The sequence below is a fragment of the Erithacus rubecula genome, assembly GCF_903797595.1.
Source record: "Erithacus rubecula genome assembly, chromosome: 3".
Taxonomy (NCBI): Eukaryota; Metazoa; Chordata; class Aves; order Passeriformes; family Muscicapidae; genus Erithacus; species Erithacus rubecula.
This window is the reverse complement of record NC_136689.1, coordinates 79,607,566-79,621,914: the sequence shown is the minus strand read 5'-3', so window position 1 is coordinate 79,621,914 and position 14,349 is coordinate 79,607,566. Positions and strand designations below refer to the sequence as shown.

The 14,349-nt window shown below is 36.8% G+C and overlaps 1 protein-coding gene across 8 annotated transcripts in view; it reads left to right on the top strand.

Annotated features, from left to right (window-relative positions):
- The window catches only part of TENT4A (terminal nucleotidyltransferase 4A), a 57,840-nt gene that overhangs the window by 9,684 nt on the left and 33,807 nt on the right, over positions 1-14,349 (top strand). For all 8 annotated transcript variants that reach the window (XM_079301161.1, XM_079301157.1, XM_079301156.1 and 5 more), the window contains exons 2-7: positions 4,941-5,064; positions 6,441-6,487; positions 7,380-7,500; positions 9,021-9,128; positions 9,823-9,951; positions 10,954-11,167. In XM_079301161.1, coding sequence (XP_079157287.1) covers positions 4,941-5,064; positions 6,441-6,487; positions 7,380-7,500; positions 9,021-9,128; positions 9,823-9,951; positions 10,954-11,167 — 743 coding nt within the window. The remainder of the gene's footprint in view (positions 1-4,940; positions 5,065-6,440; positions 6,488-7,379; positions 7,501-9,020; positions 9,129-9,822; positions 9,952-10,953; positions 11,168-14,349) is intronic.

Genomic DNA, 14,349 nt, shown 5'->3' with positions numbered 1-14,349 from the left:
ACTTGTAACTTCTATTTCAAGAGAGACTCTTTTGAGATGCTGCCTGTACCTCCCCATTTCTTTACCTCTGTTTCCTACACACCCCTAGTGTTGCACCCTAATGCTTTAACTGTGGCATCTATTCTTTCCTTTTATAAGGATTCTTGGATGATGTGTTAGCCTTCAGCTAGTAAAATACTCGTTCTAAGTAAGTAGAGAATGTTTTTAAAAAGCATTAGTTCTTCCACATAAAAGATGCAATCATGTTTCTGTCTGCTCATTTAGAATAAATTAATGTGCTTAGTAGCACATAGTCATGTTGAAAAGGAGCCAGATGCTTACTTGAGGGAACAAAGTCTCTGTAGGTCTTAATTTACCTTCTAGTTTGTTGATGATCTCTAAAAATTTTGTTTCACTGCATTGAAGTTGGTCCTTGAAGTAATGTCAGTCTTATGTATAATAATGTTTGCAGTAAATGAGTAAAATGAATTATCTCCTTTCTTAGAAACCTGCCTTTGAAGAAAAACATTGCAAAAGTCTGAGAATGTCACCTAAGTGTTATTTTAACCTAGAGATTAGAAGAGTGACTGCCTTTCCTAAAACAGTAGAAGGGACAGATTTTTGATAAACAGAAGATGTTAATTCTGTTGCAGTAGTTCAGCCTCTAAGCAGCAGATGCTTGCTGTGCTTAGCAGTAATAACATCAGTAAATGGTAGGGTCCTCCAGGCTGTTAAAATTAGCAACTTGGATAGTATAGCAAGTACAAGTAGCCTCTCTTCTGCATTCCTGTGTTCTAATCTTTGCCATCTTATATTAGGTAAGAGTACAGTTATAGCTTATCAACAAGTTTCTTTCCCAGCATTTCCATAAATACTGTAAAATTGTCTTGTGAAAAACTTGATTAAAAGGCATCTTAAAATGTTACAGGAGATTGCTAGGTGCTGTGAAGCTGTTGGGAATCCAAATTCTTTAAGAAGCCAGAAGGAAATGGAGATACTGATTTGTCTATATGTTGAAGGAAGTTCTATTAAAAAAAACCAAAAGAGTCAGGATGTTACTTGTATCTGCATGTACATCATGTACTGCAGATGGAGATTGTGTTCTTAATGGTTAAAGTACTGTCACAGTCCTGACTTAAGAAGTACTTACGAAAATCATAGAGGCTATGTGGGCAAAATACCTAAGTAAAAACTATCCCTGTATTGGCTGGCTGAATATTCCTCTGTTGCCTGTTTTTTTTCAGACACTGCATTATTCTTTCAGCTAGTAAGAAGTTATGCTGGATATGTCCTGAACTGCATACGGGATCTTGTTTTATACGCATGAGAGATGGGTTTTTGTGTGATGGTGTTCCAGTAACCTTATCTGAGCAAAGATGTTTAAAAAAAAATGCAAACTACTTTAACATTAAATTTATAAAAAAGCATCTCTCTTTTAAGAAGCTTCTTCAAGTGTAAACCAGAAGGTAAAATGCTACAGTGGTTGTGCTGCCATATGCTGACTGTGAGTATAGCATTGATTCTTATCTGGAAGGACATAAACAATGTAGATGATCTCTAAGAAGTAGAAACTGTTGAACTAAGGAAAACTGGAAAGAGCAAACAAAATAGAAGTCTGTTAAGACAGAGGATTGATAACTGGTTTGCCAAATGTATTAAGACCCAAAAGTCTTGCACATTGAAAGCCAGAAACTTGCCCCAGAGGACTCAGAAAGGAGTCAAGAGGACTGAGCAGGACTCAAAAAGAGATGTGAAAAGGCACCAGGGGGAACACAGATCATGTAGTAAGAGCAACTAAGTGAACTAATTGCTTTCTGTCAGAGAAAGACTTAAGACTTCTCAGCAGAGCTTTCTTTGACCATAGGCAACTTTAAATTTCAATGAGAGTTTAAATCCAGAATGAAATAAAAGCAGAATGATACCTGTTGTACATCTATGTCTTGTGGTATAGGCCAAAGAATTTCGGAGGAATTAGTCATGAGTATGGCTCGAACTCTAAATGAGCTTTTCATATCTGGACTTTTGCTGGTGTTCTGTGCAGATTGAAGCATTAGGCCAAGCACTGCCTTGCTAGTGCGAAGTAGAAAATATGAACCTGACTTCCTTCCCTCATCTGCTTTTTAGTATGAAATGTAGACTAGTGGTGAGTTATACTCTTCTGAGTCTTTCATATTGTGGTTAACAGTTGTGACAGTGTTAATCATTGGAAGAGAAGCTCAGTGGGGCATCAAAGTGAGAGTACTTATGTGTTGGCTCTTTTTCTGGGCTCACTGATGCACTGGGGCTGCTTTTGAAAGGTTGTGCTGTGTGTGTTAGAGGTTGTGATGGGGATGGAGACTGCTTTTATTCTCTTCCCTAATGCAGGATGGTTACTGTAAATCCATTGTTTCCAGAAGTGTCTAGATCTCCTGGAGTGGTTGGATGGGGCTTATACTATAAAAAAACAGAACTTCTTTCATGTCCAAACATAAAGAAAGGGTCTAGTTCATGTTTTAATAAAGTGTCACAGGTCTCATTTTCTTGATGGTTTCATTGTTAATCCATGTTCCTGTGTTCAGTTTGGTAACACAACTTCTGATTTTTTTTCAGAAGAGTATTTGAGATTCTTTTTGAAGGCTTTATAAGAAACGAACATTTACAGGTTTGCTGGGTTAGCTGCTTAGAAGTAACCAAAGGAAAGAATAAATTATTTGCCTTATAGTAAGGGAGAATTGCAAATAGAATTACTCGACTGTTGCTCGATATGTTCATAAATACCTGGAGAGAAGAAATGAGTGGGAAAAGGATAGAAAGGATAATAGCTAGAAATAGAAAGCTAGAGCTGACTGTAGACAGACACAGTAGGAGTTCATTGTTCTTTAGATTATAAAATTGCTGGTAAAATTAAATTCTAGTAAATATAGAATCATGACTGAAGAAAAATAATTCAGGGTGAACACACCCAGTGAGTGGGCTTTGTAGATGGTTTTGTTGAGAAAACACCTTGAAGCTCCTTCATTATGGCCTCTTTTAAAGAGCAGCTGTGTGCTCAGGTACCCTCAAGCAGCAACAATATTCCCAGCTGTAGGGACAATAAAAATGAAACAGGTCTGGCAGAATTAAATGTTCACTCTGTGTGTTTCTGCCCATCTGTCAGAAAACATGGTGCAAATTGAAAACAAGATGAAGAAGGTTAGCAGTGATCAAACTTTGGACTTGTTCTTGTGGAAGGAGACCCATAAAGGATTAGCAGCTAGGAAAACTGGTGGTGGATAGAGAGAAATGGATTGAGAGCCTGAGAAGTTTTGTGTTTTGAGATGAACTGCCAGTAAAAACTTTTTTTTTGCCCCAGGGAAAAAAAATCTGATAAAATCATTACCAGGCATCAGTTTAAAATAAAGCAGTCTTCATTCTTATGTATACTTAAATTCTCATGAAATGCCATGAATAACAAAGCAGAAGTAGACTAAAAGACCTGAAAAAATCTATGGAATTAAGTTCTTTGAGCAAATACATATTGTGGTTGGGACTGAAAGTACGCCAGATGAAATTACTGGAGGCTTGGAAGGATGGCTGCCCCTTTTCTTGCTTTCACCCTGTATCTGCCTACTGCAGGTTATTATAGGCAAGAGAATAGGAAGTCTTTAGGTTGTCTCCATTGCTATTAAGTTTATTCAAGTATTTTATTAATTGGTCTTTTTGTCTTGGAAAGGTTGGAATGAAGCATACTTTCTATAAACAAAACAAAGTAAGAGTATGTTAGTTTGTATTTTCTGTCTTGTTCTAAAATTTTGGAATCAAGCAGATTCATCAGCAAATTGAAATGTTTAATCTGCTGTGTAGTTAAATGTTCAATTGTGGGTCCAGGCTCAGTTTAAGACAAGAGAAAGGCCAAACAGTAATGTGAAATATTTATTCTTTTTGGAAGTATGTTTGAGCTTTGCTGTGAAAATCTTTGTGTATGTAAAGTAGTACTGTCACTTAAAAATTTGGCATGTTGTCTCTTGGAAGTAACTTATTAGCAGGGGAGTTACCTAGTAAAATGAATTGCAAAAGTCTCAGATGAAGGGTTGAGTTCTACTAGAGAGGTTTTAAATTTTCCTTTTGGAAGGCTAAGTATATAAACTATAGATGGATTTTTTTTTTTTTTTTTTGGTTTAGGAAAGCATTTGGATTTCACTTCAGTGTTGACTAGATATATTTCGTGTGTTAGAAATCTTAGAAATATGTCAACATCAAAAAGATAATTTAGAAAAATGTCATAGCAGTAGTTATATTTGCATTTTTGTTTGGCATGGCTTGATACTTTTCTATTGAAGGCAAACGTGACATTCACCTGAAAACTCAAATTTGGCAGCAAGAGATCTATAGCACTGGTAGATGTGAAACAAAAGGGCTTTATAGGTGTATAAGGTTCCAGTGTCAAGACTCCTCATGTAACATTGGTATAAAAATACTTTACACTTGAGAATATATTTAACATTTCTCACTTTGAGTTCAGTCAGAAGGTCACTTTCTATATTATGAATGAATGGCTAATGAAGGCATGAGTGTCAAAGTGGATGTTTTTACATCAAGAAATATTCAAATGTCCTTCTATTGTCCTCTGCAAAAACTCACTCACAGTGGCCTGTTTGCATTCTGTGTAAACTGCCACATGCACAGAAGTAAGAACTGCTGGAAGAATAAACCTGCTTGAAGACTTTGGTTGGTCTTGTGCTGCTTCACATTTGCATCATTATGTAGTTTCTAAGACTCAGCTTTGTTTTTTAAAGAAAATAATCATTAAGAATCAGGAACTGAACTTAGCCTTCACTGTTGAGCCAGTAAGAAATTTAGTAAATGTCTGCTAGAGTTAGTGTTCTGAGCTCTTTGGTTAAAGGCTAATATTAAATAAAGCCTATGGCCTGTTTCTTGTAAAATTTGTTGTAGTAGTTAAATAGTTCAGTTGTCACTTAAACTGATCCTACTTTCTCCATTAGACTACATGAAGAAATCATTGACTTCTATGACTTCATGTCCCCTCGTCCTGAAGAAGCAGCTATGAGAAGAGAAGTGGTAAAAAGGATAGAAACAGTCATCAAAGATCTTTGGCCTACCGCTGATGTGAGTGTAGCTTCAGTTGTGATCTGCTTCTCTAGTAAATAGTAGAGCTTGTTCATTTGATCTTGCTATTATGTTTCTTTCTTTTAGAACTGAACAAGTAACTTTTCAAGTTTAAGGCAATTGACTTAATATCACAGTTCTTGCAGTACTTGGAAATTTATTTTATAAAGTGGGGGAATTTCAAACCGAGATTTTCAGTTAATGAATTCTACTGAATGTTTTTTTCATTTTGAGAACTGGGAATGTGAAGAATTGTCAGCTTTTTGTAGTGCATTTCTTAAAGTGAAAACTTTTTAAATTGACTGAATATTAAAGTGAGACTGACTACCTATGTATCAGTTTCTGCAAGGAGCCCTTAATGTGTGAATATTTTAAAATCAAAATATTTCACCAAAGACCAATTAAATGCAGATTTTTATTTTTGTACTCTTCATGGATTTGACATTCAAGGAATTACTTTAGCCCTGCTGTAGTGGGAAAATTGCCCTGGCTGAGATGTTGCAATTTAAACTGGTGTAATTTCAAACACTTTGTTACCTAGTGAATAAGTTTGCTTATTCAAAAAGAATGTACTCTAAACTGTTTCTAGCATCACCTTTGTGATTGCCAGATTGTAGCATTGTTATTAGCAACCAGAAAATTGTTTCAGACCAGGGTGATTTCATAGCCTTCCATGGTGGACAGTGAGGGCTCAGGCCACAGCACTGAGCTAAAAACTGCAAAATCTGCTAAAGCTAAATCTGCTTCATCCTCATATAAACAGTGAAAAGGGGCTGTGTTGCCCAGGAAGAAACCAAGTGAGCTTATAAATTGGGCTCTGCTGTATTGGAGAGGGAAGAACATATAAATACTTTCAGCAAGCTTCTCATCTAAAGAATCTGGTGTGGTCTATGGATGTATCTTCATTGTGCCTGCTATTCCACACACAAACACCTGCTGCTACTTCATAGTTGCTCTGAACAGTAAAATCTGGGGTGTTTGTTTATCTGAATGATGTCTTTGTATGTACTCATTGGTTTTTAAACCTAAAAATTTGGAAAAATTTTCCCTTAAACTTTTCTAATATCAGTGAAGTTGTATTGTAAGGAAAGGAAGGAGCAGGAAGGAAGGAATTTGTGAAACTGGAAGTAAATAATGAAAAGAACTTGCTTAAATTCTCTGCTAGCTAGACTGTTAGTTGCTGCATGTTAAGAAGCCAAATTTCCTCTAAAGTTCCATGTGTAAGACAAAGTGTGTTTATACAGAGAGAATATAGTAAAGTAACTTTTTTACTTGGCTGTATCCTTAACAACTGGAGAAAAGTGTGAAGTTTTGTGAAAGTAAAAGGAAGTGAGCATTCATAAATGCAAGATATTTTCCTGCTGTGTTCTTTTCAGGTCCAGATATTTGGCAGCTTTAGTACAGGGCTTTATCTTCCAACTAGGTAAGTAATAGTTTACTCTTGTCTTCTTTTAGAGAAATGGTAAATTTCAAAGAGGAGTTGAGAATGGAATGTGCAAATGTATCAAACTTTCAGTAAAACTTATATCTAGTATTTCATGTGACAAAGGGAAGAGCTTTTGAACTTCAAGATTTGCAATAAGTATTTGATGTGATGTTTTACTGCTCTGCTTATTGACCTTTTCTTCCTTGTGTCTGGGTTTAGTCTTTGGCTTTTTCTTTAAACAGCCAGTGAAACTGAATGTTTAGCATTTCCCTTGTAAGGATTGTGTTTTGTTAAATAAGATGAATTACTGAGAATGTGACACTTATCATAGAGTTACTGTGTAAAGTCTAAAGAGCCATTACAGTGCTGTATTCCCATATTTTTGGAGAGCAAAATGTCTTTCTCACTTTGGCGTTTTATGTCACTTAATGGTTCAATTGAATATGGAAACCTGTTTAGCTCTGCCTTAAAGATTATGTTGTCATTACCTCAAATTTTCAGAAGGAAGGCACTGGAAATTTTGTTTCCATGAATACCAATTACTGATAAAATTCTTTGGTTTATTAAAGTGCCTGTCAACATGAGTAAATAGATGAGGGAACTGTGAAAGTCAGAGAGGAGAGAGTGTGAAAGGTAAGGGGGAAAGGAGCTCAAAGAACAACTCAGAGTAATGGAAGCAAGAAACTAGAATACTGCTTTGGGTCCTAAAACACCATAGACTTTCTTGCTTAGCATTCCTAGAAGAAGCCTATTGGGAATCTACATTGCAAATTGCTAAACTGTCAGCTTGTATGAGTTGTAATATATAGAATGGCAATCTTACTGTATTTTTTTGTAGTCTATTGTGCTTTAGACTTAATGGATTTCATGCTATGTTCTTTTTGTCTAGTGATATTGATCTAGTTGTTTTTGGGAAATGGGAACGACCTCCTTTACAGCTGTTGGAGCAAGCACTGAGAAAACACAATGTGGCTGAGCCATATTCCATTAAAGTACTTGACAAAGCTACGGTAAGTAATAGCTTTGGAATACTGAGCGAAAAAACTTTCAGACCTCTCCAGATGTTGGTGATAAATAGTATTCTTAATTCCTGAAGCAAATTATATTGTTTTAAGCTCTCTGCAGGATTTCAGCAGAATCTGTATGTGCTTAGCAATAGCATGGAGTCTTTTACATGGACATTGGTGTAGTGTGTTTGCTGAAGACCATACTTTATACTTATGTTGTAATAATGATCTGAAAGTTAGTATTAGCAAAATATCCGGTAAAATAAGTTAACTATTTGCATAATGTTTTTCTACTGTTCTTTGAGGGGAATTTGTGAAGGCAATGACTGGAGCTGTCTAGCTTTCAGCACAGTTTTCAGGTGATCTTGTTTCTGATGGCATAGTGAAGTGTTCCAAACCTAGCACTGGGTTTTCCTGTCCAAAATATACTACTTGATAGTTTTGTCATTTGTGAGACTGATGTGTATTGTCTCTTGCATCTTTCTTGTAAGCCTGAGTCATGTTGAATATGTTAAAAACTTAATGCATGTGGATTTTATGTTACTGAGCAAATGATGTTATCTTTGGGGGTCTAAGGTGAATATTTGAAAATTCCATTAGCCAGCTTCTGTTTTGTGTTCTCTAAAACAGTCTTCCTCTTATTGGTTCACAATATTCCTGTGGCTTTCATTAGAGTAGCAGTACATGACAGTAGCTTTGGTAGTCTTTGATTTGCCTGAGAATTAATGGGATTTTCAGAATCTGTAGTACAAGTTAATGATGGAAAATGGCACTAGGCTAGGCTTGCGATTCTACTGTTCCTTTTTTTTTTTTTTTTCTCCTGATGTTGGTATAAAGTGATGCTATATTTCTGCTCTTTTTTGTTTTCTATTTCAGATTAAAATATTAGGAGTTCTAATAAAAATAAATGTTATCTTCTGAAGTTTAGGTTATGATTGTAAGATGATTCTGTAGGGCACTGCCTTCCAGGTGGTAGTGTGAAGCTAAACAACATATTCAATCATTTTATATTAATTTTTTCCTGCCATATTGCTATGGCTGCTTTGCTTTATCTCTTCTGGCTTTCATTTGACTCTGCAGTGAACCAGTTCATCTTGATAATCCAACAGGCATTGCTTTCTGCTAGGCTGGTTTTCTTTCAGTTCAGTGAGTGAATGGTGCAATGCTGGGTCAGAGGAATGCAGTTCCCACAGGTTATGAGATTAGAAGATCTCCTATTAACTGGAATGAGTCATTAAATTAAGTAAATTAAGTTGTCATATGTAACACTACTATTGCAGCTGTGAAGGCAGATAGCTAATGGCTATGGTAGAGTACCAGAGTGGTGGTAAGTAAATGTGGTTGTACATTAATCACCTCCCTAGAAAGGATTCACTTGTCAGTCAAGTTAGGATTCTTACTTTCTCACAGACTTGATAGTTGTGTTCATTTGGGCTACTAGTATCCATGTGTCTTGAGTAAGCTAGGGAACAGCACCAGTGTTGTATTTCTGGGGATTCACATTCTTGTCTTAATCTTTTCAGGTACCAATAATAAAACTCACTGACCAGGAGACAGAAGTCAAAGTGGACATCAGTTTTAATGTAGAAACTGGTGTGAAGGCAGCTCGATTTATCAAAGAATACATGAAGGTATCAGCCATGTTTTGAATGTTATGCTACTTACCAAAGAGGTGGTAGATGCTTAGATAACTTTTTTGGGTATAGTTTGATAATTTATTGCTGGAGACTATTCTCATTAATACTAATTAAACATGGATATTTTAATTTATTATCTATTGATGTTCATTCAGTTTTCCCTTTGAGTATTAGGTGTTTTGAGTGGATAAACCTATATAATGTGAAAGGACTTTTACAGTCATTTCTAGATTTGCGGATAGACACTGAACTTTGCTTCTGAAGCAAGTCTCTCTTCAAGTTTTGCTTATGTTGAATTTAAGTGATGCTGCATTATGAATACTGTCGTGCTAAACTGTCAAAAAACAATACTTGTGTAGCTACACACTTAAAAGTTTCCTTTTATGCTCTGTTGTAAAATAACAATTTAGAGTGAAAGCTTTGATTGTAGTGACACTGGCATTCAAAGAAGGATATAAAAATCTTACTATTTAGGTGAGAAATAAATTTGATATGTAAGGTCTTTGAGTAAGAGTTGAATTCTGTTAATCCATTTCTGGAACAAAATAAGCATGTTTCGGTTCTTTCCATGGAAACACTGTGTAGCGCACCACTGGAAATATTTTTGTATTAGATGAATCTTTGTGTACTTCTTTATTTGTTTTGGAATGTTGACATTGTCATTGATAAGATTTACTTTGCTTTGCAGAAATATTCTTTGCTACCTTACTTGATTTTAGTATTAAAACAGTTCCTCCTTCAGAGGGATTTGAATGAAGTTTTTACTGGTGGAATTAGCTCTTACAGCCTAATTTTAATGGCAATTAGTTTCCTGCAGGTAAGTCTATTCCTTATTTATTTTTGTGTTCTTTAAAATATTTTGGCTTCTGTACCCATGCTTTTTTCTTGTACTGTTTCTTCAGATGCCTCTTGCAATGCACAGCATTCCTGTTAGGGCTCTGAGCGTTTGACTCTTGAAAGGCCCTGTGGACTACCTCTTAAACATCCAGGATCTATCCAGTGTGAACTGGAACAGTATCAGGAGCCTTATGAAAGACATAGAGGCTGTGCTTTGCTCTCTGCACCAGGGCCTGTACCTGAATCACCTTAATGGTGCTTCATAAATCTGCAGGATGCATTTTGTCTTTTGCTTCCCAGACTTCTGCTACCAAATGTGCAGAGTAGTTGATTTCTGTGTTTGTTAAAATGATGCAATCGAACAGTCGTTTGTTGACTTGTATGTTGGTTGGGTTTTGACATGCTTAAGACTGGCAGATGAAATAACCAAGTTACAATGTTACAAACAAGTTAGAACTTCTCTTAATACCTCTTTGTGATGGTGAGCCTTGTACAGGTATGATGAGGTGTGGAGTTAGCATCTCTCAGCAGCTGTGGTAATGGAAAACTTATATGTTTTGCTACTGGTGGTGGTACAATAAGTGGAGGTCCAGACAGAAACAGTATTTCAGTTGTGGCAACTAGATTTCTGCCCACTTTCTGAAAACATTGAGGGATGGATTTGCTGTGGAAAATCGGGTACTACTTTGTTACTAACTAGGCTGTAATTTAGTATGCATTACTTCTTTCTTGCTTTTGATTTAGGGAAAAGAATTCCCTAATCCTCAGAAAGCTACATGAGAAAAGATGAAGGAATTCTTTGGCTTCCAGATACTGCTGAAGTGCTGCCCCCTCTCGGTTATGTGAGAGTGGTTTGAGTATGTGAAGGGTGACTCAGTTGAGACTTATATGAAGAAATACTTAGCTGTTTAAATGAGAGCTTTTTGTTAACCTGTGTTACTGTCTGAAAACTACTGATTTTTAAAATTGCTTTCTGTTACAGCTACATCCAAGAATTGATGCCAGAAGAGCTGACGAAAACCTTGGAATGCTTCTAATAGAATTTTTTGAACTCTATGGAAGGAATTTTAACTACTTGAAAACTGGTATTAGAATAAAAAATGGAGGTGCCTATATTGCCAAAGAAGAAATCATGAAAGTCATGACTAATGGGTATAGACCATCCATGCTGTGCATTGAAGATCCTCTCCTGCCTGGTAAGACTGTGCACCTCTTGAAATATTCCAGAGCTCCAGCTCAGCCTGTGCTCTCAGCTTGCGTTGTCTGTCAAATGAGTTAAGAAGCTGCACTGGGAAGAGGCTGTTGCTGGTGCAGAGGTCAGGAGGGCTGAGGGATCTGAACCTGAGGTCTCCCAAGATTCTTAGCATGAGTAAATTGGATTACATACAGAAGTACAGTTGCTTAATGCTTTGGAGATCCAGAACTGTGTTGAGTACATAAGATTCTCTGACAGTGCTGAGAGGTAGTGAAAGAATGAATTCCAGGAAATCCTGGAAGGGGAGTTGTTAGCAAAACAGTTCTCCATTATTTGATGTGAGAAGGAGATTGGAAGGTGTAGCTTTTCCTGCCACAGTCTATGGTGTCATGCTTCAGATAAGTCACACCATATGGGAAGGAAATGCCCCAGATGCAGGACCTGCATCTGCAGGGCGGTGCCACAGACTGCACAGGAGCAAGGGTGGGTATCTGTGAAAAACAGCTGCATTGTGGTGGTGGTTGTGTGGAGAGCACTTTGCATAACTTGCTTCTGTGCTGCATAGGGATCTTTAGGGGATAGCATTTTAGAGTTGCATTTTCTTTTGAATGTACTTAACATAAATTTTTTTTTTGTTAGATTTGGTTTTGATTCAGTAACCCTCAAAATAAGTTGGCTTAATTTTGGCTAAGTGCCTCAGGGTAATTTCCAGCTTTATAGTACTCAGTTTGTATTCTATTTAGAACATCACGAGTAGCTGAAATTTCAAACTAGCTTTTTAACAAAGTCAATTTGCAGTTAATTTGGACTTCAGCACAAGTATTTCTAGAATGTAATTGGCAGTCAAAGTCCATACTCTCATATCTTGTGTGTAGACTGCTTATTTACAGCACTTTTAAAGCAAATACCATGGATCAGGAGCTGTAGTCTGGCACTTTGCTAAATATGCTAAATGTTCATAGTTCCCTAGAATAAATTGCAGGCTGTGATAGTGATTTGTCTAACCATGTCTCTGATACATTTGTAACTCTGAGTTTGTGTCCATCATGACTCTTGGCCAGGCATAGGTTAGGGTGTCATTGTGCAGCATTGTTACTGTCACTGAGATGTCCTTTAGGAGCTGTGTACTTACTTGCCTGAAGATCCATTTGAATAGCAGCATGGGCCACAACTGCTCAGAGTCAAAAGCCTTTACTGCCCTCCAGTTCTGTTCCTTTCTATCTGCTGGGGACTGAAGGAGAACAAATTGCGTGTGCTACGCCATGTTTTGATCACTGCTAATAGTACTCTGGAGAAGAAAATAAACCTTTCAAGTCTAATAGGGGCTCTGAACTGTTCTTCCTAGCATTAGTCTGTAGTTTAGAAGAAAGAATAGCTTTATGCTGTCAAAGAGTTAATAAGAATTAAGTTCTAGAAGAGTTAGTATGGTGTGAGATAGTGTTTTGGCAATTGAAATGAAAGCTGACAATATTTTTAAGTTATCTGACCACTATGTCTCATAGGGATATTTTCTAGCAGCTACCACAGAACTTGACAGATGAAGCTAGGAGGAAAATTACATAGACCATATAGGATGGCTCTTTGAATCAAATCTGATGAGTACAGCCTCTTTAGATCCAGACTTAATCACATGTTCCTACAGTACCTAAAATTGCCTGTTGAGTATATGTTAGTAACATCTAGAATTCAGTTACTTAGTTTAGTTCTGTTATTCCTTCTGTTCCAGGACAAAAATCTTTTCTGAGGGTTCAGGTCCTTGCCCAGTTTATAAGTCATCTCTGATTAGTTTGTGTTCAGATCCACTCAGTGTCTGATGCTCAGGGTTGGTGGCAATACTGTGAAGGACATGGGAGTAAGTTATTTTCATAAAGAGTCTGGACTTAAATTAGCATAAGCTGCTGCAGAGTTTTACACCTGCAAACCTCTGTTTGCTCTGTATGTTTTTAATTTTGTTTTTCAATCTTTGGTTTTTTTTTAGCCTGATCACAACTGTCTCTAAAGTTCCTGTTAAGCTTTAGAAGGATACTGGAAAAGATGGCTTCTTATTCCCAAAATAAGACAAAAAATACAGGGATAAAGAAACTTCTCCCTTTCAATTTCTCAAAGATTATCAAAGTAGTGTGCAAGTCACTCCTATGACTGTAAGCTCTAGTTCAGCATGGGGATACTGAAGGGTATAGCTCAAAAGAATGGCTTTAAAGTGGTCTTGTAGGGAACAGGAATGTGTTTAGTGGGATTAGTCTCTTTAAGTTAGAGGTACTGTTTTTTATTCAGCGTGAAATGGTGGGTGATGTCTGACTAAGAGATAAAAGGTGTCATCAGAAGGATGTGATGCATCATACTACCTGGTCATTATGTTCTGTTAGTTCCTGGGTTTGAGAGGAACAGGCATGAAATGGTGGTGGTGTTATTTTGGATGTAGTGGATTTTCTTAGATTCTGTTCAGTACTGCAGGGTCTCTTCAGAGATTCTCAGACTGATCATTGTGTGCCAGAAGGTGATAATTTCTATGATTTAAGAACCAGGATTCCAACTAAGATGTCAGAATTCAACACTTCAAATGGGAAGCTTGTTGAGGTCTGGGTTTGAGTTATCAGACTAATATAGCAGTGGTGCATTTTGAAGTAATCATTTATACTTGATCTTTGTACATAGTCCAAGATCTTTCATCTTGAGTTAGTGTCCTAGGACAGGGTGATGAGATGAAAATAATTTCCTTAGCATTGTGTAAAGGAGGGAATTTCCATAAACATCTTGTAGTTGCACTGTTTCACACTTGTCCTTTTTGTAAAATATTTGAATAGTAAAAGCATTTATTAAGTAGACTGCAAAGCTAGGCATTCAAAAGTTTGTTTGCAGGAATGTGTTGGAGCAGGGTAGATGGTGTCATCTTGGAACAGGTTTGTCTGAAGTTGGTCTAGCAGTATCCTTGGAAGACATAACTGTTTGCAGTTGACAAATCTTTTAATCTGTGGTTGTAAGACAAGCTTGGCACTTTTCCAGCAGACTGCTAGGGGTCTTGTTATTTTATACCTTTGTGAATCAGGTGATTATCAAGATCCTCCAGTCATTTCTGATGCTCAGAAGTGGAATAATTTTGATCTAGTTTCAGACTGGCTGTGGCTGGAGTAGCTAAATTGCTACTCTTTAACACCAAGTTTAAAACTTGGAGTACCACCCATT